The 26,166-nt window shown below is 38.4% G+C and overlaps 1 protein-coding gene across 1 annotated transcript in view; it reads right to left on the bottom strand.

The window, feature by feature from the left end:
• The window catches only part of LOC124623171 (sodium channel protein para), an 876,466-nt gene that overhangs the window by 676,220 nt on the left and 174,080 nt on the right, over positions 1–26,166 (bottom strand). The window contains exons 6-9 of the mRNA XM_047148975.1: positions 23,665–23,877; positions 14,487–14,544; positions 13,774–13,918; positions 673–837 (exon numbers count right to left, since the gene is read on the bottom strand). Coding sequence (XP_047004931.1) covers positions 673–837; positions 13,774–13,918; positions 14,487–14,544; positions 23,665–23,877 — 581 coding nt within the window. The remainder of the gene's footprint in view (positions 1–672; positions 838–13,773; positions 13,919–14,486; positions 14,545–23,664; positions 23,878–26,166) is intronic.

Raw genomic sequence — 26,166 nt, 5'->3', positions numbered from 1 at the left:
AGAAAGTCAATGCTAAATGACCTATTGGGAGAATGAGGCAATGTTGGCTTGTATCCTCCATATAACCCTCAAGATAGTGTGCCTCATTATTGACCAAACACAGGATAGTGTCAAGTGGAGGCAGAGTGCCAAAGATTGGACCCAACTACACTGCAGGAAAAATGGTGAGTCAGAAGAGCAATCCATTATGGATTACCGATCAGTCAATAGCTAGCAAATGTGGTTTACTGCAGTGTATATGCATTTCAGGGCTTTGTTTTAACGTTACAATTTCAGAAGTCCTTTGCCTCCACATGAAGCAGTCATACATCCATATTGGAACTCCTTTTCACTTATTAATCTTCTTATTCCATATTTTTGTTTACTTGTTTCTCATAAAGCTGGAGGAGACTCATTAGTGTAACGCAAAGTCAAATTTTCAATTTTCTTTCATGAGAGATCAGTTTAGAAAATTCATTTATTTGTAAAAATATATAAATGATGTTCACCTGCTCAATAACACAGAGTTAGAAACATACATCTTTTACAAGATATTCTATAAAATAAAGGAAAAATGCATCTTTTAATTTAAAACACACCCATTCATACAGGCAACTAAGCACTGTTACTAAATTCCACAAATCTATCAGAATAAGAACATCATAAAAATTGATATAGGATGCTAAATCTCACCCTGATAGCTTCTTCCTCTGCTGCTTCTTCCTCTTCTGCCTTCTTTTGTAACTCATCATATGACATAGCAACAATGGCCAAAATTAAGTTGACAAGATAAAACGAACCCAAAAAAATAATAACAATAAAAAACAACATATGCCATGGACCTGCCGATCGGAGAATCTGTAAAAGACAGAGACCACAAGTTATACAATTTTTGCTATTCAATGTCATGTGTGTATGTAATAGAATAATAGTAACAAACTTGTAATTCCAGGTGCAGGAACATTTTCTTTGTGCTAGGTGGCACAGAGAAATGGAAAATTTTAAATAAGTAGAAAACTGAAAGATCATTTATTTGGGTGTTATGTAAATTTAAGATGAAGTGGGAGAAAGTAAAGGGCAGGGACAAGTGATATCAGCTGCACTGGAACTTTATGCGGGATCAGCAGTGGCAAGCGAAAATGTGTGTTGGACTGGGATTCAAACCTGGAATCTCCTGCTTATTACACAGTTGCATTAACCACCTCATCATGCATTCATATTTTATTTGGGTTCAAAATATGTTTTATGGGACCAGAAAGTGCATTAAGGGTTCTTTTTCTTAATTACATCATTCAAATGATGCCCACTTCACTGGATGCATTCAGTAAATCACTGCTACAGGTTCTTCTTACTGTGGCACTATGTCATCACACGGGATGTTGGTGATTTCCTCTTCAATCTGGGTCCTGTGCTGACCTAGAGTTCTTGGTCTAATGTGGTACATGATACTCTTCAGTTGCCATCCTAAAAAGGGTCACAGACTGAAAGGGCTGGAGATAGACGTGGCCACATAATATTAGCATTCTTTTGAAATTACACAATCCCCTATGACAAACCTTTTACTGCTGTCATAGACTTTTACATACATCTACATACAAACTCCGCAGTCCACCATATGGTGGGTCAGTGTGCAAGTTGGGCCCATCCTATTGAAATTAGGAGCACTGAAAGTCAATATCTGGTAATATATGAAGTCCTGGAACCAAAAACATTTCTAAAATGTTGATATAATGTTCCACCAAGAAAGTAAAGGCCTATCACCCCACAGCACAACACTACAGCACACTCCATATAGTAATTTTGGTACTGTGTAAAGGATGTTGGTGAAGCTCAGCAGGATATGGGCTTCACCATACAATCAAAGATTTTGAATGAAGTTTGTGTCTCACCTACTTTAGCCCACAATTTCTCACTAATTTCCTAGGTAAGTGTCACTAGGATTTAGGATTAGGAGTCAGTTGTTACACAACCTGCACAATATTTTTACATGGAAGTGAAGGTAATGGAGTATTTATTGAATACTTCCATGTGCAAGCTATAATGATGCAGTAATTTTTGTACTGAACAACTAGGACCCCTTTTGAAGACAGTTCACACAGCATCAATGATTTCACGGTTATGAACAGACCGTACAACCCCACTAGGCTTTTAATTCAGAGCTAAACCACTCTCTTCAAAAATCTGAACTGATCTGCAATCGTCTGTAATGGTGGAAATTGAACACACAGTGGGATACGATAACGGCACCAAAACTCTCATGTGCAGTCAAACTGTCAGCATGCTGATAAAACACATGTACGTTGAATGCACCATGGTAAATAAATGTTCTTTACTGCTGCAAAGCTTGATTTCATTTTCCCACTCCCACTACTGTTACAGGTCTGCCAACATCAACTACAAATCACACTGTTATTCTGAGCCATCATGTATTACGTAAGCCACAAACCAACTTCAACAAATCATTAAAAATTTTACTGACAATCATAAAGTATGTTCCATAAAGATGTAATACATAATTTTACCCTACATTTCCAGATGAAACAAAATATATAAATAAAAAAAGCTAAAACAAAATTAAGTAGAATACAGTACTAAAATTAAAAATATGTTTTACACAATTTAGTGTAAATGAAGATCTCAGTGGTAAAGTCCCTTGTGCACTTCTTTCTAACAAAACCAGACATACATAGCAATCATTTCATTTGTGTTGCAGAAATATGTCATCCATATCAGATATAAGGAAACAGTTCTGCATCAAAGTACAGAGGAAATATTGTATGAACTCATTATGATGATACACTATGATTAAAAACAAAATACTTCCCGTTTAAGCAGAATTTTATTCGAATTTGTTAAGTAGAAACTCAACAGAACCATCAGCAACAGAGAAGGACAAGCCATTTTACTGAAGTATATTTTCAGATTGCAAATGAGTTTGTTATTTCTCTGTGGAATTCAAAATTTATGAGGGAGGAATGGAAAAACTCAAGCTCTGTTCCAGTGCTTTCATTTTCTCACAATACTCTCCTACAGTCCTTTCAGCCCACTATTCCTGGGTCTTCCTTTCAGTCCTTCGCCTTGAAGCTTCAATTCATGCATCTTTAATGGTACTCAAACACATCATTCTCATCACATTTTAATAATTAATCGTTGGCTATTCTATATGCTACTGATCTCTTCACTTATTATTCTGTTAATCTATGTTATTCTCAATTTGATTTAGTGAAATTTCAGTTCAGTTGCCTATAACTTGCTGAAATCTCTACACAATATCCTCTTATATCACTACTCCACCTCTGCTCCCACCCCCTTGCTTGTATCCCAGCAATAGACCTAGATGCAAGACCTGTCCCCACATCCTCCCACCACTACCCAGTCAAGCCCAGCCACAAGTGTCACCTATCCCATCAAAGGCAGGGCTACCTGTGAAACCAGTCATGCGATCCACAAGCTACACTGCAACCACAATGCTTCATGGGCATGACAACCAACAAGCTGTCTTTGCGCATGAATGGCCACCGACAAACTGTGGCCAAGAAACAACTGGACCAACCAGTTGCTGAGCATGTTGTCCAACACAACATTCTTCATTTCAATCTGGATTCTTCCTACCAGCAAAGGCTTTCCTGCGTTGTGCAAGTGGAATCTCTCCCTGCAATATAACCTACATCCCGTGACCCCTTTGACCACAACCTTTGTTAGTCACTGTCCTTCACCCATCTACCCCCCTTCTTGTTCCCAAACTCCAGCACTACACAGCCTGCTATTCCATCAGTGCACCCACAGTCTTTTCCCTTCTCTCCTTTTCCACTCCTTCCCCCCCCCCCCCCCCCCTTTCTCCCCACCATCCATCTTACCACCAGATCGGGCCTGGCTGCCCCACCCTCTCCCCACCAGGTCCCTGTGTGCTCCCACAAGCAATACTTTACCGTCACTCACCTCAGCCTCGCTGCCCAAGCTCCCTCCTCCCCCCCCCCCTCCCCCCTCAAAGCAAATTGCTTCTCCCATCAGGTGCATTTGCTGTCTGCAACCTAACATTTCCCATAGAAAATGAGTAGCAATGTATCCTTGTCATTATTCCATCCTGAATTTTCCATTGTTTGAAATCCCTTGTCTTTACTTTTCATATTTCAAAGGGATAAGCACATACCACACATACCAGGATCGATATATTACTCCCTTGGCTTTCTGAGCAGTACCTTTATTCCACACCAAGCTCCTGACACTTTTCTGAAACACTAAAAGTTGCTTCCAACTCTCACTGACTTCCTCATCATTTCTTCCACTTGTTTCCTCTATGCTTAGAAGATATTGGAAGCTATAAATTTCTTTCAGCCATTCTCCTAACAGCACAAGTCTTGGGGTAGCCCTCTACATCTTCCACGACACAGTGGTGAACTCACTAACACTCACATTAAATTTCATAGGATGTACACAAATCCCCACTATTAGTGCATCTAGCTGCTGTTAAACTACATCTTTCACATTACCACATATCATTAGATCAATACATTATCACTATACTCTCCAATTCTCTCTGCCATGTTATGCATTATATCAACCACATTTAGGTTGAAACTGTACTGCCTTGTTATGAACCCCTTCTACTTTATTCAGTGTACATTCTCATAACCTACTTTAACGTAGCTTTTATTTCTGTGGTGTATTTCTTTGATCCTGTTAACGGCACATTTTCAGATAGTTTTGTTCTCAAAACGATCAATACTTAACTGCAGCATACACTTTCACATGCCATCTCAAGAGCTGGAAAGTTCACAATTATAGAGCTGGAAAGTCCACAATTATGATGCTTTTTTCCTGCCTTACAGTACATGTAAGTTTTGTCACTGACCTCCCTTTCTTGCACACACACACACACACACACACACACACACACACACACAGGAGAAAAAGTAGAGGAGGAGGGAGGGGGGGGGGGAGGGAGAGAGAGTACTTCTGTTACAACAAGAGCAAAGAGAAAGACTCGACAGAGATCACTACAGGTAGAATAAGAGCACAGAGTAAGGACTCAAAAAGTTGAAGTGATTTTACCATCTTCAAGCGCGCAATGTGCAACCCATTATTCATCTGCAAAAGAGTGGGTGTCTGACCTCGTCTTACACAACTTGCTCCATCGCCGTTGCAACTGCAACTTGATTCCAAGTATGCAAGGCTTCTTCCTGCATGGAATGAGCATTTCAACTCAACTTATGGACGTTTTTCCGGTGGCTGACAGACCAATCCTGGCATAAAACATGCATCCACACAACTCACACTGAATGGCTGGAGGAGGGCAGGGTTGTAGCTGAAGGTGCTTTCTTGCTTCTCACTTGGCCTTTTTGTGTCAGCAGCATTCTCCTTCAAACAAGTTGACAGCAGTTAATGTAGTGTTCCTCCGCATTAAGTGGCCCACAACACATTCTTCGCATGCCTGTATGTTTATGCTAGCCGCCTTCATGATGTGTTTTAGCTGGTCCTTAAATCACTTGACAGGAGTTACATGAGTTCTACTGTCAAAGCAGTGTCACTATAAAGGATTTGGTGGAGCAGCGCTGTATCATGCATGCAATGAACATGGCCAACCACCTCTGTTGATGATCACTGATGGTTGCCTTAATGCTGTTTATATGCACTTTCTCGAGAACTGCAGTGTGAGTCACATGGTCGTCCCACTCTATGTTCAAGATGTATCTCACTTTTAGTTGGTGGAAGTGCTCAGGTTTCTTGATATTATGGCTATAGTGTGTCCTAGTTTCATAGCCATACACAAGTACAGACATGACAACAGTTCCATACACCATGAGTTTGGTGTGCAGCTTTATGCCTTTATTCATGAAGACTGGTGTATGAATGGGCAGCCTCAATTCTTTTATCAACATCTTGTTCGCAGATACATCACTTAGACAAGATGCTTCAAAGATATGAAAAGTGCTGTACCTGGCTAGTGCCGTGTACAGGATGGAGATAGTGAACTCAGGGAGAGGTAATCATGGCACAGATTGTGCAAGTATCTTCATTTTCCCCACACTGATGGTAAAATCATAGTGATTACATGCAGTTTTGAAGTAGCTGGCTGACTGTTGTAACTCTGTCTGTATCAGAGCACGAGACGAAATGTCATCATCATACTGGAGTTTTGTCACCTGGGTTACCTAGGTACGAGTCTGTGAATGAAATCTTGCCAGATTAAATACAGAGACCTCCACCAAAACAAAATTTAATATCCATGCCTTGGCTGTTTGCAGATGATCCATACTATAAGGCAGCCATGTACAGTGCAGAGAGTGTTGGAGCATGTGCCTAGCCTTGCTTCAGACCCTGTGTGATTTGACATGAATCTGCTGCAAAGTTAACACAAAGAATTTCACCAAATATACCAACAAGTAGAGCTTGAACCAGTTCCACATAGTTTTCAGGACTTAGTACCTTCCACATGGTAGATCTAGGTACTGAATAAAAGGCTTTTTCCAGGTCATAGAAAACTAAACATAGAGACTTCTATTGCTCTCTGTATTTTTCCTGGAGTTGTCCAACACAAAAGATCATATCTGTTATGCCTCTGGAGGTTCAGAAATTGCACTGATATTCAGGCAAAATCCTTTCTGAAATAATCTGGAGCTTATGTAATAGAATTCTTGCAAGAATTTTACCTGCAACTGGCAATAGCGATATACCACATACACTACTATCGCCTTTCTTAAAGCTAATGATGAAGGTACTTCTGGAGTTTCCCAAATTAAAAGGATCAGTGTAAAAAGTCTAGTCTTCATGGGAATACCTCCATTTTGCATCAATTCTGGAGGAATGTTATCAAGGCCAGGAGGGTTTCTTGGTCTTGGTTGATTGAGTGCTTAGATAAAATACCTGTATGTGGGTGTAAATGCCACCCATAATTGTTGAGGTTGCTCAGGAACATTACAAAGTCCTGAGCAACACTGGAGGCACAATTTGGAAGCCCAGAGAAATGTTCTTTCCAATACTCTGAGATTTCTACATTCTCAGTTAAAGTGATGGAATCATTAGCAGTCTTCAAGTGTCCCTGGAGAGGATCGAATTGCGTCGTCTACCTCCTTTATGCCTGCATGGAAGTTTTGCAGGTCACAAACATCAGAAAATCTTTGTAGTTATTCAACTTTTTGTTGCCACCAGTTATTCTGGATTTCCCTAATTGTGCCTGATATTTGCCCATAAGTTCAATGAAATGTGCTTTCTTCACAAAGGAAAAGCATCTTGAAGAAAGAGTAGATGGGCTTCCCATTTGGCATTGATTAGATATGTAATTTCTTTATCATTTTTATGAAACCAGTATTGCCTTTTCTTCTTCACAAAGTCAATGTTTCTTTAGCTGACTCAGTAATGACCTTCTGAAGTGTGGTCCATTCCAGATTTGTACTATCAGTGCTGACTGGATGACGAGCCAGCTTATTCGAGATTGTATTTCTGTAATCTGTAGCAATGTGTTTAATTTAAAGTTTAGATGTGTTGAATTTCCATCGGGCTAGGTTGTAGGTGGATCTTTTTGGTGATTCACATCCTCAAACAGCAGAAATGGAGCTTATGATCTGTCCAGAGTTATCAACATATCTTGTGATCCTGGTGACAAGTACATCTTTTTTATCACGTTTCCTGGTGCTAATATAGTCAATAATGTGCCAGTGTATCAAGTGAGGAGACAAGTGGAACTGGATGTTGGTAATAAAGAATTCCTGTTGATCAGATAAACCAAGGAGCAGCAGACTATTAGTGAGGCAGTTGCCAAGACCTTGTGTCCTCGTCACTTCGGTCCATAGCTGATGATCTTTATTAGCACTGATGTCGATATCGTTGGCAAATAACAGTTTGTCTTGAGGTGGTACTTTGATGATGGTTGTGCTCAGCAAGTTACAGAACTGATCTTTAGTATCCACATCAACATCCAAGATGGGAGTATATGCAGAAATGAAAGTCATAAATTTACTTCCACACAGGTGAATTTGGAGAGACATGATTCGTTTGCTGACAGCAGCTGAAGTTAGTTGATGATCATTCACCAATGGGGTCTTCACAGTGAATCCAGCACCATGGGGTTCTCTTTCTTTTTTCCCTCCCACAAGATCATGTAACTGAAAGGAACTCTGTAATTTTACCTATGCTGGACAATCTGGTTTCACTTAAGGCAGCAATATCCATATTCATTCAACCAAGCTCCTTGTTGACAAGCATTGTTCTTCTCCCAGGCCTGTTATTTTCTTTCAAACCAAGGCAGGGTTAAAAATTTCAGGTTCCTATTGTTAGAATTTTGATAATCTTCATTTGTTGATCAGGTGGGGAATGCCCCACTGTGTGTGCCCAGCCAACTGGCTGAGGGTGTGACTATTGATGTTCACTCACATTTTCTACAGCCTTCCCCATTCAGGGTGGGCAATGGAGATACTAGAAAGCTCTGCCCAAACATGGATACAGGACTGAATTCCTGAGCAGTCACAGGGTCTCAGAAAGATGACAATCACGCATCTGCTGCCACACCCTCTGCCACACACTATCAGGTGGCTTATTGAGTATGGATGTAGATGTAGAATGTACAGGTCAAACTACAGGCTTCCAGTCTCACTCAAAAATCTGCCTCCACCATACTTATCCCATCACCGTTGGACTTGAGTTACCACTGCAACGGACTTCCGCAGACTTGAAATATCACTGTTTTTTGCCATCATAGCCAGGCCATCTGGTGTGATCTTACCCCCTCCACAACTGCTGAGAACCATGGAAAGGATATTCCTCCTCTGTCCATTATGCCTTTGGATGGTCCCCATCTCTGCCTTTGCTGTCGCTAAAGGGAAGGGCCCTCATGGGATAATATCAACCGGGCCAGGCGAACCAAGGATTTTCTCAACTGTGTTTGGGACTGGCTACTCTTCTGCCGTTCTATTTACAGCATGCAGTACTATCTAACTGCAATTAATTTTGAGTGTATTAATTCAAATTTTGCCAAGTCTTTCATTCAGTTTCATCCATATTTTGTTCAAAAGTCTTCATATATGAGTGACCAAAACTCATGAGAACAAAGAGGGACATATGTCTATAATCAGCTGCTGAAGCCTGTATGATGCATTTGTCTCCATGCAGTCCTGGTAGAAAAGGGTTCATGAAACCCCATATTCAAACTGGCAGCAATTCTGACCCATATTAGACTATTGTTCACACAATAAGGCTCTGCAGAGGTGATATGATGTCTATTTGTCAAACACTTGTGGTCATACTGTAGTGGTTTAAGCATATGGAAACATTGTTATCTGCAATACTTTATAAGCCGAATTCTTGTCTAATCTCTAATACGCTATAATCCATGCACCAATTATCATTTCACATTCATACTCGGTTAACTGTCGGTTAACTTTCAACCTGCTGGCATATTCAGTACACGATTATCTGCAACAGGGTACTTGGGTATTTTTTCCACTCTCGTGCGATACACCACACCTAGCGAAAATATTCAATTGTCTTACAAAGCAGATCTTCGAATAGGACAAACCTTCCTGTGACTTTTAGTTCCTCAGTTTATAATATCTTTCTGAAGAGCATGATTTGTAATACATCTGTTTTAGTCTTGGTGCCTGCTTTATAAAGCTTGCAATTTTGATTCTTCTCCACAATATCAGAGCTTCAAAAAGGCAACTCACATCTAAGGCATGTGCTTGGTCACCCTCTTGTCCATAACTTACATGGATTGCATTGTGCATCTGCATCTCACAGCCTCCCTCCCCAGCCCTCAACACACCACAGTTAACAGAAAGCCTTTTCTGGATGATGCTGCTGCGTACGTAGAAATGTCATAAAACCGTGAGACTGTAGAGAAAAGCAGGAAAATGGCAGTGAAACCACACTTAGTGCACAAAACATAAATAAATGTAACATAATGTGCACAAACAGGAGACAGGACCCACTATTGCTCAATTACATTGCAGACCACCAATCATAGAAAACATAACAACTATAAAATATCTAGAAACATATAACCAGGGGCAATGAGTTTCTTTGTAATAGTATAAAGAAAGTGATATTTGCCCATGAAAGAGATATCCTTTAAAACACTTGTATGCTTTTGAGTACTGACCATCAGTCTGGGACCCTTACCAGTTAAGTTTATAGTGGATATAGAGAAGATCCAAAGAAGAGCAGCACATTTCATCATGGGTTTTTCAAAAACAAGAGCGTCATGGATGTGATCATCAACCTTCAATGGCTGCCAATGCAATCAGAGATTGTGGTTGTGTATGTGAGTTGCATTTGCTTGAGTATATGTTTTCTTATTCTGATGAAGGACTTTTTGGCCAAAAGCTTACTTGTTTGACAGCCTTTTTGTTGTGCCTATCTGTGACTCAGCATCTCCACTACATGATGAGTACACTGGAAGTTTGATTTCATCATGTGTTTTTCAAAAACAAGAGCGTCATGGATGTGATCATCAACCTTCAATGGCTGCCAATGCAATCAGAGATTGTGGTTGTGTATGTGAGTTGCATTTGCTTGAGTATATGTTTTCTTATTCTGATGAAGGACTTTTTGGCCAAAAGCTTACTTGTTTGACAGCCTTTTTGTTGTGGCTATCTGTGACTCAGCATCTCCACTATATGATGAGTACACTGGAAGTTTGATTTTACATTTTTCAATTTTACATTTTTCATGATTCTACATCATAAATTCATAATCCCTGTGAAAACCCCATAAGATCAATGCTAAAAATTTCCCAATTTTATGTTTCTTCCCTTGATTCTAAGTTCTTACTCAATGTCTTGCTTGTCTTCATCCTGTTTCCTTTCTATTGATATATGATGTGACTGAATAAGTTATAAGGGGCGCAGGCAACTGTGGAGAGGGGAGACGTGAAAGAGGAAATACTGACATAATCCACAACTGGCACTGCCAACACAACTTCCAATGTTTAGCTTCACCACACACAATTATGATATAACTACTAGTAGGTCACAGCAGCTATAGAAAAACACTACAGTCGATGCGAAGTGTTCTGGACCAAGCTAACAGATGACAAAGAGGCCCAGCTGCTACCTTTTCTTGTGCCACTTATAACTCAGTCTCATCTTTCTCCAGATATTTCTGATGTACTGTATTCAGCAATAATATCAATTGTCAATCTTTAAATTCAAACACCAAATCTAAAAGAATATGCTCAGTCAGAATCAAGGAAACATCAGCCATTTCGAGCTAGTGAGCTCTTGTTGGCTGGTGACTTGTTACTTCATCCAACAGTCAGCGTAGCCACCACATTATGTTCAGCTCACTGCATAATAAATTTAGTGACCTTAGCCTATGAAACATTCAGAATTCCTGGAGTACTGGATTATAAAATACATATAGGTACAGAAGCTGCAAATCAAAGTTGGTGTGAGAATTTCATTCTTCTCCTCATAGGCAGCCATTTTATCAACACGAATAACATCAACGGACACAACCAAATTGCGAATCCATAAACAAACAAGAAACAAATTCCAAAATTTTACGTCAAATAATAGACATACTAGGAAAAAAGTAGATTTTGCTACTAGCATTACTCTAGGGTACATAACTGAATGATTTTGCTAACTGATGATTTCCCAACGAACTGCATCAAAAATTATATCTTAAAACAAACAGTTTTCTGGGTTCTTTCATTTTATGTTCACCTCGAAAATAGCAAAAATTTATAGCTTACATCATTAAATACACTGAGAACCACGAAATACAATGACAATTGCCAGATTACAGCACCTTGGACATTTGTAACATCTTGGATGTTTGTTTTCCACCTGCAGACAGTTGTTGTATAGCACGGTGACACCATGCTAATGCAGTGGCTTCTAGCACTTAGAGTGATAAACGGAAAGCTTACTTGGCAGCTTGTTCCAAAGCATGGCTGATGTCATCAGTGTACTGCAAATGGAGTTACCAGGCCTTCTATCACAAATGGAGTAACCATGGCTTCAATTTAGGTTTAATTTATATGATTATACCTCGTACGCCCTTCACTACCATGCATTAATTTTACTTATGCCTGGAGCCTGTCGACAGAGTCCGGAACGTATTGTGCCTCTACCACCTACACCCGACATAAGTCACTCCATTTGCTATATGCAGCATCACAATTAACAGGACGTGTTCAGTAAACAGTTGTACGATGACTTTGCTGCAGTCCTCAACTGTGTTTAATGCATTGTGATGGCAGACAGATTGTTATAAATTTAATGGATTACAGTGACAGAGAAACACTGAAATCGGTAAAGTAAGTATCACATGTGAAGGAAAACTTGTGTTTATATACATGCTTTCACAAAACCTGCTGTGTTTACACTAGAGCAATCGACAAGTTCGAAGTGCAAATGGTGCGCATTAGCAATACTGTAAAATGCTCCACTTTGACCACTCAGCACCATAAACAAGGAAACGTTTACAAGCAATACACTAGAAGTCACTGTGCTAAAGTACGCAGAGTATGCTGCAATCCCACTGGCTGCAAAAGGAAAACACACATTCCCACATTAGATTCTGACTTCTTTCGCCATATTTCAAAGTTTTTGGTTTAATTCACCATGTTCATCAATTTTTGCTTTTTCCTGGGCGAGCAAAACGGAAATATCTCTCAAAAATGCCTGTTTTCATGTATAATTTGTGGTCACAGCATGTCACAAAATAGCTCGATTATTTTGTACCCAGATACCAATTTCAATTTTTTGAAGAGTTCTCACTTGCCGTTACACATCTATGAATTTTTAAGAACTAGTGAAATTCATTGCCACAACTGATTTTATGAACATTGTATTGTAAATTTAATTTCCTTCACTTATACAGATTTCACGCAATGTATTGGAGGGAATTACGATTTTTAATTATGTATGCCAATTACATATGTTTTTGCTTGGATTTTGGGGGTTTTAACATTTTCCTTGATTCTGCATTTTTCTCAATTCTGCATTTTTTAAATCTGCACTGTACAAAAACATAAAACAGAGTTTTCACTTAGTAATCTTTTCCGTGTTCAGTGTTCGTTTCCATTTTCAGCAGTCTTTCAGGTTTCATGATTTTTCACCTGGTTAGTGATAATTTTTCTTTGTTTGGTATTCTTTTTCTTTGTTTGGTGATACCTCATGAGAATGAGATTACATATGCGCATAATCTTTGGATAAGTTCCACACAATACCTGCAGTTTATTTTAAATCGAGCTTTACTGTTACATCTAAGATTAACTTAATATTTGTGATACTGTCCTGAATTTGCTTGTAAAGAATTAAGTCTACACCTGAGTTGCCCCACGAATCAATTTTTCTATAATAAAAAGTTTGCCCTGATTTTAAGTCTATTTGGTCATTATATTTTCCCTGAACCTCACATAGCATGATGCAGACACAGAAGTAGGTGGGGATGCCACTTGACTGATGTAATTGTACGAGTTCCCTCAGTCCGATGATATCAATGTTCTTCAACTCAGGCAAGGTTCTTGAAAGTCTCAGCAACCTCCAAAAGGCTACCCACACTACATTAGCATCCCATGCGTGAAGCATTTAATGAAACTATGTGAATAGCACCAAGCCTTAACACAGCTATGATCACAGCAGTCTCAAATGTCAGAGCATAGGATCAACACAACCAGGAATATCTGAAACATTTTTAAAAAAGTCCTACTGACTTTGCGCATCAATGTCACCTTTACTCATTGAGTCACACTTCAATAGAGGAATCAGAAAATTATCTCAGGACTAACTCAGTTACTTGTCTTACCATGCATAAAAATTCAAAGTTTTCAGTATTATGTAAACTGCTTACCAACTGATAGAGATTTTCCCAAAAGTCTTGAGTCATGAGCCTAAAGGCAGATAACAATGCCCAACCAAAAGTATCAAAACTAGTGTAACCATAATTTGGATTTGGGCCATATCCTTGAAGGCACGTGTATCCTTCTTCACACTGCCTGTACAAAGAAAGAGGAAGACAAAGATAAACTGAAGAAGTCATAGCAGTAATTGAATTTAATTTTAAAAATAAAAGAATTTTTTTAAAAAGGCACTATAAAAATAAACTGAGACAAAAACTTAAAAGTTGCAATACAGAATCAAATGAAGTAAAATACATCTCAATAAAGTAATATATTTTTCTTTTTTATTTATTTATTTATTTTAATGATTTCGTGATGCCTTCTGCTACAATTCTCTTTATTTCTTGTACAACTGAACAATTTTGGCCTTAGTGAAACTACTCGAACAGCATCAAGTCTTGACAAGCTATTATCACAGCAGTCTCAAATCTCAGAGCCTAGGATCAACACAACCAGAAATATTTGAAAGATTGAAAAAATGTTTCCAATTTATAATGCTTCCATTTTAGATACTTGAAAATGGCCTAAGGCTGAAATTGTACTATCAAACATGAAATAAAAAGAATGGCAGCTGAAGGCATCACAAACCATTAAAAAATTCATTGCAATTGCAGACCCTATTGCACTAACAATTATAAAATAATAATTAACTAAAAATTCTTACCCTGCTCCTGATGAGTTTCCACAAAGACGAAATTCATACCCTTCCTTCACCCAGTTTGCTGTAAATGAGAAATGGCATTGTTAAGTGTTTACTGACAACAACAAATCTTAAAAAAGAAAAATATAGATTTCTGAAACTTCTGCACACATTGTTACAGGGCGCAACATCAGTTTCCTAAAATGGCTGTCACTTGAAACAAAAAAGCTCACATATTTCATTCTTTCTTCTGTCACAGTAAAGATAAAATTACTAGAGGTATTTAGAGCTGCTGTATGTTACAGTAACAAAATTCTGTCTGTGAACATTTCAGGCAACCATATACATTTGATGGTGCTGGAATTGTCAAGAGCAGAGGATTGTTTTTTCCAAACTGATACTGATTCCACTCACAATCTGGAAATTTCTGTTTAGTTAGATGAGTGTGACTAGTAAATAATATATCATCCCTGGCCTTTATAACCACTATAGTCTGTTCAAAAGTACTTTAAGACTGATATTCAGCAGGAGCGCATTGAGGCACAGAGCAGATTTGTCATTCTCAAATTTCATTCATCTCACTCAAATGAGCAAACTATTACCATATAAATATGGAACTGGCATCACAGTCTTCTGGAAGAGTTGTACTATGAGTGCAGTCAGTGATCTCCTATAACCAAACATATTTACGTTCTACGAGGCATAATCGGAATGTAAGAGTACTAGATTTTTATATTTTTACAGAAAAAGTGTATTTGAAAAAAATTACAGGGTACTGTTGATGCACTTGTTGACTATTTTTCCACACAATTGCTAACCCATTCATTGTAGGTGGTGAGAGATTGTAGAAGCTTCTTTATGCCCTACTTGAAGAACTCTCCCACTTCACTCCAGAACCTCTTTCTGCACCTGCTCTTCAGTTGAAAATTTAATTTCACTCTAGTGTGAAAAGATTATAGTCTAAAGACACCAAGTCGGGGGAATATTGGGGTGGTTCGAAACATCCTAACCAAACTAGTCCAAGAATGCCTTGGTGACTAAGGCTGTGTAAGGACAGGCATTGTCATGCAACACGCACACACATCTCATCAACATTTCTCTCCTTTTGTTTTCGAATGCTCCTTTTAAGTTTTTTGGGATCTCACAATATCATTGTGCATTAATGGATTGTCCCTGAGGCAGAAATTCAATCAAAATTATGTCTTTCCAATCCCGAAACACTGAGGCCATGATTTTTTTTGGTCTGAAATTGTAGTTTTGAATTATTTTCCAGATCAAGAATTGGTGTGATGCTACTGTGATGACTGTCTTATTGTCTCAGGCGTGTAATGAGCCACCAACATTTTGTCACCAGTCACAATAAAGATTAGAAAATTCTCACTTTCCAATTAAAGTAGCTCAAGAAACATGTGGGAGCTACTAAATTGATTTTCTTGGTGCTGCTCTGTCAGCTGTTTTGGGACCTATCTAGCGAAAAATTCCTGGTGTTGCAGCATGTCTTGTATAAGAGAGTTCTGGGAGTTGTGGAAAGATCGTAAATTTCATCCACTGTTAATCGGCAGTCTTCACAAACACTTTCCCTGTTTTTTTGCACAAACTCATCAGTCAAAATAGATGGCCTTCCTTTCCTCTGTTCATCATGAACATTTGTTCTACCTCCACTAAACTCCCTATACCATTTAAACACACTTGTTCTGCTCTCAACACGTTTGCCATACAACAATTTGATTCTCAAAAAGGTGCAATATGTGTTATTCCTTATGTGAGTAGGAAGCGAATCACAGCATGTGGCTTACAGTTAGCAGGATTTCTTAGCGGCATCTGTCATGCAACTGAATACTACAATGTGAGTTCAAGTACTATATGTCCCCATGATGCTCACTCTGATCAAGGGATTCCCCTCTATCTCTCAGAGTTGCCTACCATCAAAAAACAAAAACCTGCAGCCTATAATGGACGCAGTACACTTAGTTTCTGAACATGCTTCATACCAGAACTTTTTTACAACAAAAATATAATTTTTTTTTTGTAGCTATATACCATTGAAAGTGCACACTCCAGACATGGAGCTGAATCCATTTACACTACATCTGTAGTGAGAAACTCTATTGACATCACTATTGTTGCTGTGAGGGCTGTTTGAAGTGTCACTGTAACTGTTGTGATTTTATCCACAGCTGTTATTTTCTCAGCAATTGTGGTATATGGTGCAGAATGAAATTTAGTTGTCAGTGACACCATTAGGAAATTTATTTCACTTTACCAGTTTCAATAGGTTAATCTGCCTGGTTTCTGTTAATCTGTTTAGTTTAGCAGATGTCAACATCTTCTTCACAGAAATGTAATGCCATGACATGTTGAAAAATGTACATACTTCATGTGATAAGAATAAACACAGATTGATAATTTACAGCAAATTAATCACACTTCTGTACAGAGTCAAGAAGACACATGAATAAGACATTGACATCTGCTAGGCCAATATTAAGATTCTGAAGATCACAGATTAATATACTGAAGCCAGTACAGTGAAATAAGTTTACAGGCTGTGCAACTGATGACTAAATTTTATTCTGACATTTAACTGTTGCTATTTAATTAAATAATGATATCCTCCACTGAATTTTCCTAAACAACATGCTCTCTCCAATTTATGGGCATAGGCATGTGTATGTATGTGAGTGTGTGTTTGCATATTTCACTCTAACTTGTTGTTATAACTTCAAGTTGAACAAATATATTTCAAGGACGACGCAATACATGAAAGCCACAGATCAAGTAAACAGAGTAAGACGTGTGTACACTTTAACAGTCAAATCATAACTGAGTCCGACTCTAGCAGCCGCTGGTTGGCTGGCCGCTTACGTGGCGCTGCTGCTGCATGGCTGGCAGACAGCACTGCATGTACAGGACGCGCGTTACTGCGCGGTGGCACTTTGAAAGATTGGTGAGTCACAACACTTGTCATTCACATAGCTCTGAAAGCTTGCATGTTTTCCTTTGTTTTTGTGTGCATCATATCAACACAATGATTCTGCTTTTCGGTGAGTGGTCTCCCTTAATCCTAAAGTATTTACATCCTGAAAGAACTTTCCTACATCTGTATTCTAGGTCTGTTTAACAGCTTTCTTCCACTCTTCAGAGGTGACATTCCTAACAACTTCTTTTTTCATGAGTGCTTCACCTGCAGAAAGGGTAAATTTATTACTATTCTTTGCAAAATAACCTTTAATCTGGGTCAATATTAACACTATTGGGTTGAAATGGCAGTGGTAACGACTGTACGCCCATACATTTCCGCCAACTCGTTGATTCTGCATATGGTGAAATGTTGTTTATGAAGAGACATTAGACGCATAAGCTCCACTTTTCTTAGGTTATCACTTATATGAACTTTATAACCCTGAATCCAATCACTTTGCTATGGTAGGTGCCTTGTCAACAACAACTAATTGGTAAGGAACCCTTATCTAGAACAACTGTTCATGTTTTTCCCAGATTTTGTATCAGTGATTCTACGAATTACTTTGTAAACATCATGTGATACACATCCTCATGATAATCTCCTGTCTTCTTTAATTTAAAAAGCAGGATATTCACTAGGGAGAAAGCTTTGTGAGGTCCCCTCACCACAAGGCACTGTCATTGCTTCTTTAGTTGTGTCACTCGTTGTCCAATCATACCTGACAATGTGACCAGAACTGATTTGTATTTCATCAAGCCACACCGGTTCATCGATATTCATGCTACAGATCTCTTCAAAACCACCATTTCCATACAGCAACATCCTTCCTTTCCATCCACAGTTTAAAGCCAAAGAAATGTCCATAGGAAAATCCTAGGCTGTGCAAACCTGTGAATTACAATATTTGACTGCCTTGAACAAGACCTAATCCTTAATGGTAACCAATACCCTGCTGAGTTTCATATGTTTCCTTCTCAAAGAGCAATCATACACCGACAATGAGTTACATCCTAAGCAAATGAATTTATATTGGTAATCAGTTTATACATACAACTTTTTTTCCACCCCCATGGTTTCAAGGTTCAATATTTTTCCATCTTCCTTGTCTTTCTCACACATTTCCTTGTCAATCTTCACAACACTGTTTTTGTTTGTATTCAAAGCTGGACCAGTTCTATCAGTTACCTAGTTAAAGGATAGCATCGAGCCACCGTTAAGTTTTTCAGACTCAAATTACTGACACAATGCACAAACCATTTCTCTTGATGGACCTCAATGGCAATACTCTAGCTAAGAAAATGACACTGAACTTTTACACTCACTCATAACTTTCGATGAACCTCCTTCTGACATTGTTCAGTACCACACAACAAATAACAGTAACAAAACTTAAAAGAATAACATAATAACCCCAGCAACAATTCAATGATAAGAAAGAAAAATCGTACAGTGCAACAAACACACAGGACAGCAACCTGTCTGAAAATGATGCACGGTGCAAGTGAGAAGTTTTGTGGTGGTGGGGGTGAAGGTCAGTCAACTTGTGGTGATTGCTGCAACTACAGGTCTCACAGAATTGTCACAATGCATGCTGTGTCTCCCACATAAGCTTCCCCCATATTGCTTCTATTGTAATTATCAATCCTAATGTAAATTTGAACAGTAACAACAAATAGAGAATAAGCCTTGCAGCTGTAAAAATTATAACAAAAAAATCATAGGGTGTACTGAATACACACAACAGCATGTAAAACTGAAGCATGGTTCAAGTGAGTAGTGGGGATGAAGGTCTGACAACTTCAGGTGATTGCTGTGGCGACAGGTCTTGTGGGATTTGTCGATTATGTGTCATGCCACCCACATAAGCTTCCCTTGTGCTACTTCAGTTGTAACTGTCAACCCTAAAGTAAATTTGAACAGGCCATTGGTTTGGATATTACTGAACCACTGTTACCTGTATTGGAAGAGTAATTATGGGCCCATCATTCTCTTTGAGCACCCCTCACAGAGTTGGAACAGCGTCTTTGTTAAGAACATCATAGGACCCCACTGAGAACTTTCCTGTATTTTTATTTCCCAATGATCCCAGGAGGATCCAGTCTATTTTGGGTGTAAAAGGTAGGTAACGCTATACCATATTACGTTAAGGGTCTTCCATTTTTTAACCCAATGCCTCAGGTCTTATGTTCTCCAAATACAGATTGTTATGATTACAAAAATGGGCTGTGACTATGCAGACTTTCCCAGCATATTAATTGATCAAATTCTTGTCGAGTCCTCAACCAGATAAAACTGTCATCTGTACCTGGTCGCCGTCATCAGGCAAGAAAAGCTAAGCTTCTCCTATTGATAAGTGTTTCGAACTGTGAATGATGGCACCTTTAAATACAGCAAAAATTTGAAAGAGCATGCACTAAGATAATGTGCAAGCACTCGAACATAGCTGCTGTCCAGTTACAAGAAGAGTTGGAGTACCCCCACTGGTGAATACTGCCGAAAAACAATTTATCATTAAAAATTAATATTCTTAGCAAGCCAATTCAAATGTTGTTTTTCTTCATATAAGGTAAAACAGGATTGCAAGTTTTACTTAGTGGTTATCCATTACTATGGTTAATGATATTATCTGATAGTATGATTTTGAAAGATTCTTTCAAAACACAATCCCAGTAATGCAAGGAGTCCGCAACTATTTGTGTCTCACTGGACTGTATCCTATGTCCCTCTGTAAGACAGTGATCAGCCACCGCAGATTTGTCATGTAATAATCACGTATGGAGATGATATTCGATACATCTGTCATTGACAGCACAAATAGTTTCGCAACAGCATATTTTATCGCACTCACATAGTATTTTGTAAACACCAGGCTTCCTCAAGCCTAAATCACCCTTAACAGAGCCAAAAAGTACTCTAATCTTAGCTGGCATCTGATTTCATGTTTCTTCAAAACCCTACCTATCTTGGCAGACATGTTCCCAGCATATGGAAGGAAAGCAACAGTACTGAAAGTGTGTTCAGCTGGTTTAGGTAATGGTCCAAACTCAAATGCTTATCGAATCTGTCTGTCCTTATAGCCATTATGATTAAACACATCCTTAAGATGTTGCACGTCTTGTGGCAAATTCTCAGCATCCGAGGTAGCATTTGCTCTATGACAGCTAGTAGCATGAAAATACCTATAGTATGTGTCCAAGAGTTCTGTCATTTTTCTTATAAACTATTACATCCAAAAAGGGTAGACCCCTTCTTTTCAATATCCAATGTGAATTCGATGCTAGGATGGAAACAATTGAAATGGTCCAATAACGGGTACAAGAAATCTATTTCATGTGGTCAAACAAGAAACAAATAATCAACATACCTCAATAAACAAGTAGGCTTCAAAAAAGATGTTTTCAGGGCCATATCCCCAAAGTCTTCCATAAAAAGATTGGTGACTATGGGGGATACAGGACTCCCCATAGTCGCACCATCCATCTGTTCAAAATATTTGTCATTGAATGAAAAATAGGTGGATTGTACATGACAGCAGAGTTTCGTCATTTCTATGTCTAGTTTTTCATTAATTAAGATCAATAACTCTTCAAGAGGGACCCAAGTTAGAAGAGACACCACATCAAAACTGACAAGTAAAACAGAGGTACCAAGACAAAGTGACTTTAAACATTGAATAAAATTCATGGAATTGGAAATGTGGTGTTCACATTTACCCACATGAGAGATTACAACTGACATTAAATATTTTGCCAAGCTGTAAGTAGGTGCACCCAAATTACTAACGGCCTGGTGTAACAGGACCCCCATCTCTACGTACCTTCGGCAAATTGTATAATCTAGGAGGAATGGCCGCACCAGAATGAAGTTTTTTAATAATGTTCTTAAGTAATCAGCTCCTCTTCAGAATAAAGTCATTGTCCATTTTATGAGATCCATGAGATCCTTTTCTAATACATGATACGACAGATCCTTATGTAAATCATACATATTAGTCATATAATTGGCCTTGTAGATTAAAATGGTCGCATTGCCTTTGTCTGCTTGTAAAATTAATAATATAGGGCCCAGACCAAATAGTACTCCATGGAGGCCAAGCACAATGCAAAAGATGGAAAGCCTCCTGTCTGATCTCTTCCGCCCAGTCTTCCAGAAGACATGACACTGCTTGCTCAACAAAAGAAATGAATTCCATGATTGGAACACTTCTAGGCAAGGGTGCAAAATTTTAAACTTTTTCCAATATTGAAGCCGCAACATGTTAAGGTTGTGTTTAATCATAATAGCTATATGGACATAATAAAGGGAAACATTCCACGTAGGAAAAATATATCTAAAAACAAAGATGATGTGACTTACCAAATGAAAGTGCTGGCACGTCGACAGACACACAAACAAACACAAACATACACACAAAATTTAAAGATTAAATACGTCTGCTTGTGTCTGTATATGTGTGGATGGATATGTGTGTGTGTGCGAGTGTATACCCGTCCTTTTTTCCTTTTTTCCTCCCTAAGGTAAGTCTTTCCGCTCCCGGGATTGGAATGATTCCTTACCCTCTCCCTTAAAACCCACATCCTTTCGTCTTTCCCTCTCCTTCCCTCTTTCCTGATGAGGCAACAGTTTGTTGCGAAAGCTTGAATTTTGTGTGTATGTTTGTGTTTGTTTGTGTGTCTGTCGACCTGCCATCACTTTCATTTGGTAAGTCACATCATCTTTGTTTTTAGATATAGCTATATGGACAGACAGATTCGATGAGCATTTGAGTTGCTGAAGATACTTCCAGTCCTGTGGCTTTCCTTCCATATGCTGGGAACGTGTCTGCCAAGATAGGTAGGGTTTTGAAAAAATTTGAAATCAAATGTGTATTACATCTGCCAGATAAGATTAAAGCATTCCCTGGCTCCAATAAAAATGATTTAGTTTAGAAGAAGCTTGACGTTTACAAAATACCACGTGAGTGTGAAAAAACCTACAGTGGCCATGGCCAAACTATTCATACTGTCAACGACAGATGTGTTGAACATCACCACCATACGCGAATATCACAACCTGACAAATCTGCAGTGGCTGAGCATCGTCTTACAGAGCGATATAGGATACTATACAATGAGACACAAATGGTTGCTTAGCTGGGATTGTCTATTAAAAGAATCTGTTAAAATCAGACTAACAGACAATACAATTAATGATTGAATATAATATAAGTTACATATTGAATATAATATAAGTTACATTATCTTTGTTTTTAGATAATACAATTAACCGCAATAGTTGATCCTGCTACAGTAAAACTTGGAATCCTGCTTTATCAGATATGAACAAACAATGGAATGTGAATTGGTTTGCTATAAATATCAATTTTTAATAATAAATAATTATTCACCACTGGAGATGATGCAACTTTTCTTGTGCCACAGGACAGCTGCTATGTTTGAGCCCTTGTGCATTACCTCAGCACATGCTCTCTCATATTTTTGCTGCTTCTAAAGGCTCTGTCGTTCACAGTTCAAATCAGTTATCGATGAGAGTGGCTTAGCTTTTCTCACTTGATGATGGTGACCAGATGGACAATGGAAATATTGCGTGCAGATGACCATTTTATCTGGCTAAAGACGCGACAAGAAGTTGAATAAAAATGTGCTGCTTGCTATGTCTCACACACACACACACACACACACACACACACACACACACACAAAGGTCTTGAATCAAGAGACACCAAAACTGAAACTAAAAATAAATCCCAAACAGACAAAAGCCATAGTTAGAGACAAAAAAGGATGTGAAGGTAAGACTGCCATAAGAATAGATGACGAGCAACTCGAAGTACTAACAAAATTTCGGCATTTGTGCAGCACTGTGGAGGAAAGCAACAGGTGTCTCAAGGAAAACATCCAGAAAAATTGTCGTCTGAATTGAACAAAACACACACCACACACATACACACATACACACACACACACGTACGCATCTCAAACACACACAACCAACTGTCTCTGGCTGCAAAGAAATGAAGGAATATCCACAACAGTTGGAATTGTAAATTCTTCAAAAATATCAGCTTCAATTCTTAGATATAAGCAGTTTCAGCACATATCTTAATCTGGATCAGTACCCTCAGACTACTAATAGCCTTGAGATTTACAAAAAAAAATTAATAACTAAAATATGGAATATAGAAAATAACAGTTGATCACAGTTGTTAGTCATGGTCAGCACAATAACATTTCTTACTTTCATTGCTCACAAATCTCTCCCAGTTTTCATCCGTAAGATTTCCCCATGACCCATCCATGGGAAAGTTTTTTATACATTTTTGTGTGAGGACACCCATGTAAATCTGGAGGCCCATTAAGGCAAACACAGATAAAGAGAACATGGTCAATATGATCACATCCCGCAGATTCTTCACAGATTCAATCACAGCACCGACAATGGTCTTCAAACCTGTAGAGAAGACAGTAAAGAATTATTTGCAGCTTGTTGTAATAATTCAAATTTTGTTTTAGCCATAATTAGCTAATTAACTAATGTTGCCCAGTTACTTAATGAACCAAATCTGCTATTATACAGAAAAAGGAATCAAGGAAGACAATGAATGTTCCTCCCAAAAACAATGTGAAGATTTAGTTTACCAACAAATTCACACAAATATCTCAAAACCAGTCATGTGAGTAAAATTAAAAACTCCTCATACTGGGTGTGGAAGGAACATTCATTGTCTTCCTGAATTATTCAATAACATCTATCAACAGAGTAAAATTAAAATAATTTTAAATGTATGTTTTTACAGGTATATATCAAGTCCTATCTTCTCATCATGTCTGGTATGTCTCCTCTGATATGGAATTCTGGATGACTTTCCCAAACTCTTCCCATTTCCTAAACCTCACCCGTTCTTTTCTGCCATTCCCCCTTCCTTCCGTAACAATGTCTTTCCTTCTCATCACATCTAGTAGGTCTCCCCTAACATAGGAGAGCCAGTGGCTTCAAAAGGCTGCATATTTCCATAACAAAAGTGTTTTCTCCTGGTGCCACATAGTGAGTAGATTTTTTTTATATATCCAATTATATTACATTTTCAAAAGCTAAGAACAGAGACGACATCTCATGATGAAGATTGGATCTAGTCGCAGCAATGAAAGTGAGTTGTGCGACACTTGGTAGAATCAGTCGCAATTATACTGTGCTGCAAGCTCCAAAGGTTAGTTTATCCTGTTATTAAAAAATAATAAAGCTGACCACTAAAAGAATATTGGCTATGTATATGCAAGAATGTATTGCATTATTGTAAATGAAAAATGTGTTGCTCATTAGCTTTTTGAATCAAACTGGGAGTTTCCACTTATCTATTGTCCAGAATGGATGCATGTTCTGAGGGAAGCCACCTTTTACTAGTACTGCACTATTGTAAAGGAAAAAACTGTTGTTCATTAGTTTTTAAAACAAACTAAGTGTTTCCAATTATGTACCATCCAGAATGGATGCATAAGAGAGAAGTCGCATTTTACTAGAACTGCAGTGAGTTGCTTATTCCTACTTAAGTTGATTGTATGCTTCCGAGTTAATTGATTTGAGATGAAGAGTTGTATAGCTTCAGGATGAGAAAACAGCAACCATATTGCACCAAAATGGTTCATATGTAATTTTTTTTTTTTTTTTGGAAGGAGGAATGCGACAGTACTTTTGAATACAAATTTTCAAAAATTATTCTTCTGTACGGATTACAAAGGCAAAGGCTGTAGGTAAAGGGAAAAGAAATTTTGTTTCAATTTAGGAACTCAGTATAATGTGCTATAAGTATAATAAATATTTTGAAACAAATTACACATTTAGGAGAATACACACATAAAAGATATAGAAATTCACAATCTTTAGGAGCCAGTGGTCTCTTCTTCTGGCAGAAGAATTGAACGGATAGGAAGAGGGGTGAAGGAAAAGGACTGGCAAAGATCAGGAAATTGGGAAAAGTCACTCAGAACCCTTGGTCAGGGGAGATTTACTGGAAGGGATGAGAAGGAATGACTGATTGTTGGTGCCTGCACTACATGAGATTTGAAAACTTGAGTACTTAAAGATGGAAGACAGGGTAACAAGCAAGACACAGATTACAGAAAAACATCATGCCAGAGTCAATAAAAGTGGAAAGCTAAGTAATTTTATGCATGGTAGACAGGAGAGGAGGGGGTGTAGAAAAATAGGCAAGTTGGAAAATAAAAAAGTGTGAAGAAAAGGAATAGATACTGAAAAGAAATCTAGAGACCACAGATATTAATATAAATTTAGGCCAGGTGAGCGGCAAGAAACAAGCACGTCTTGTAATGCACAGTGACACCTGCCGAGAGAAACTGATGTCATGGGAGAGTCCAAATGACATGTGCGATGAGACAGGTACCAAGATCATGACTGTCATGTTGTAGAGCATACTCTGCATCATGATATTGTGTATTACCATTACAATCTCTCTATCCATGCCCATTCATCCTGATAACTTGGTGGTAATCATAACAATGTTGAAAGCCAAACACTTCTACATTTAGTACCTCTCCTCAAGATCCCATCCCTGTGGTACAAACTGATCTATAGTCCCTCCTTAAAACCTCAGGCCCCTCATGGAACATCTTATCCCACCCAACCTGTGCACTCCAATCCTTTATCTTCTTCCAAACATCCACAGACCTGATCATCCTCTTCGTCCCACAGTTATAGTTTCTAGCTTTAAAGCACCCACTGAAC

This window comes from Schistocerca americana, chromosome 7 (assembly GCF_021461395.2).
Source record: "Schistocerca americana isolate TAMUIC-IGC-003095 chromosome 7, iqSchAmer2.1, whole genome shotgun sequence".
Classification (NCBI taxonomy): domain Eukaryota; kingdom Metazoa; phylum Arthropoda; class Insecta; order Orthoptera; family Acrididae; genus Schistocerca; species Schistocerca americana.
This window is presented reverse-complemented; position numbering and strand designations above follow the sequence as displayed.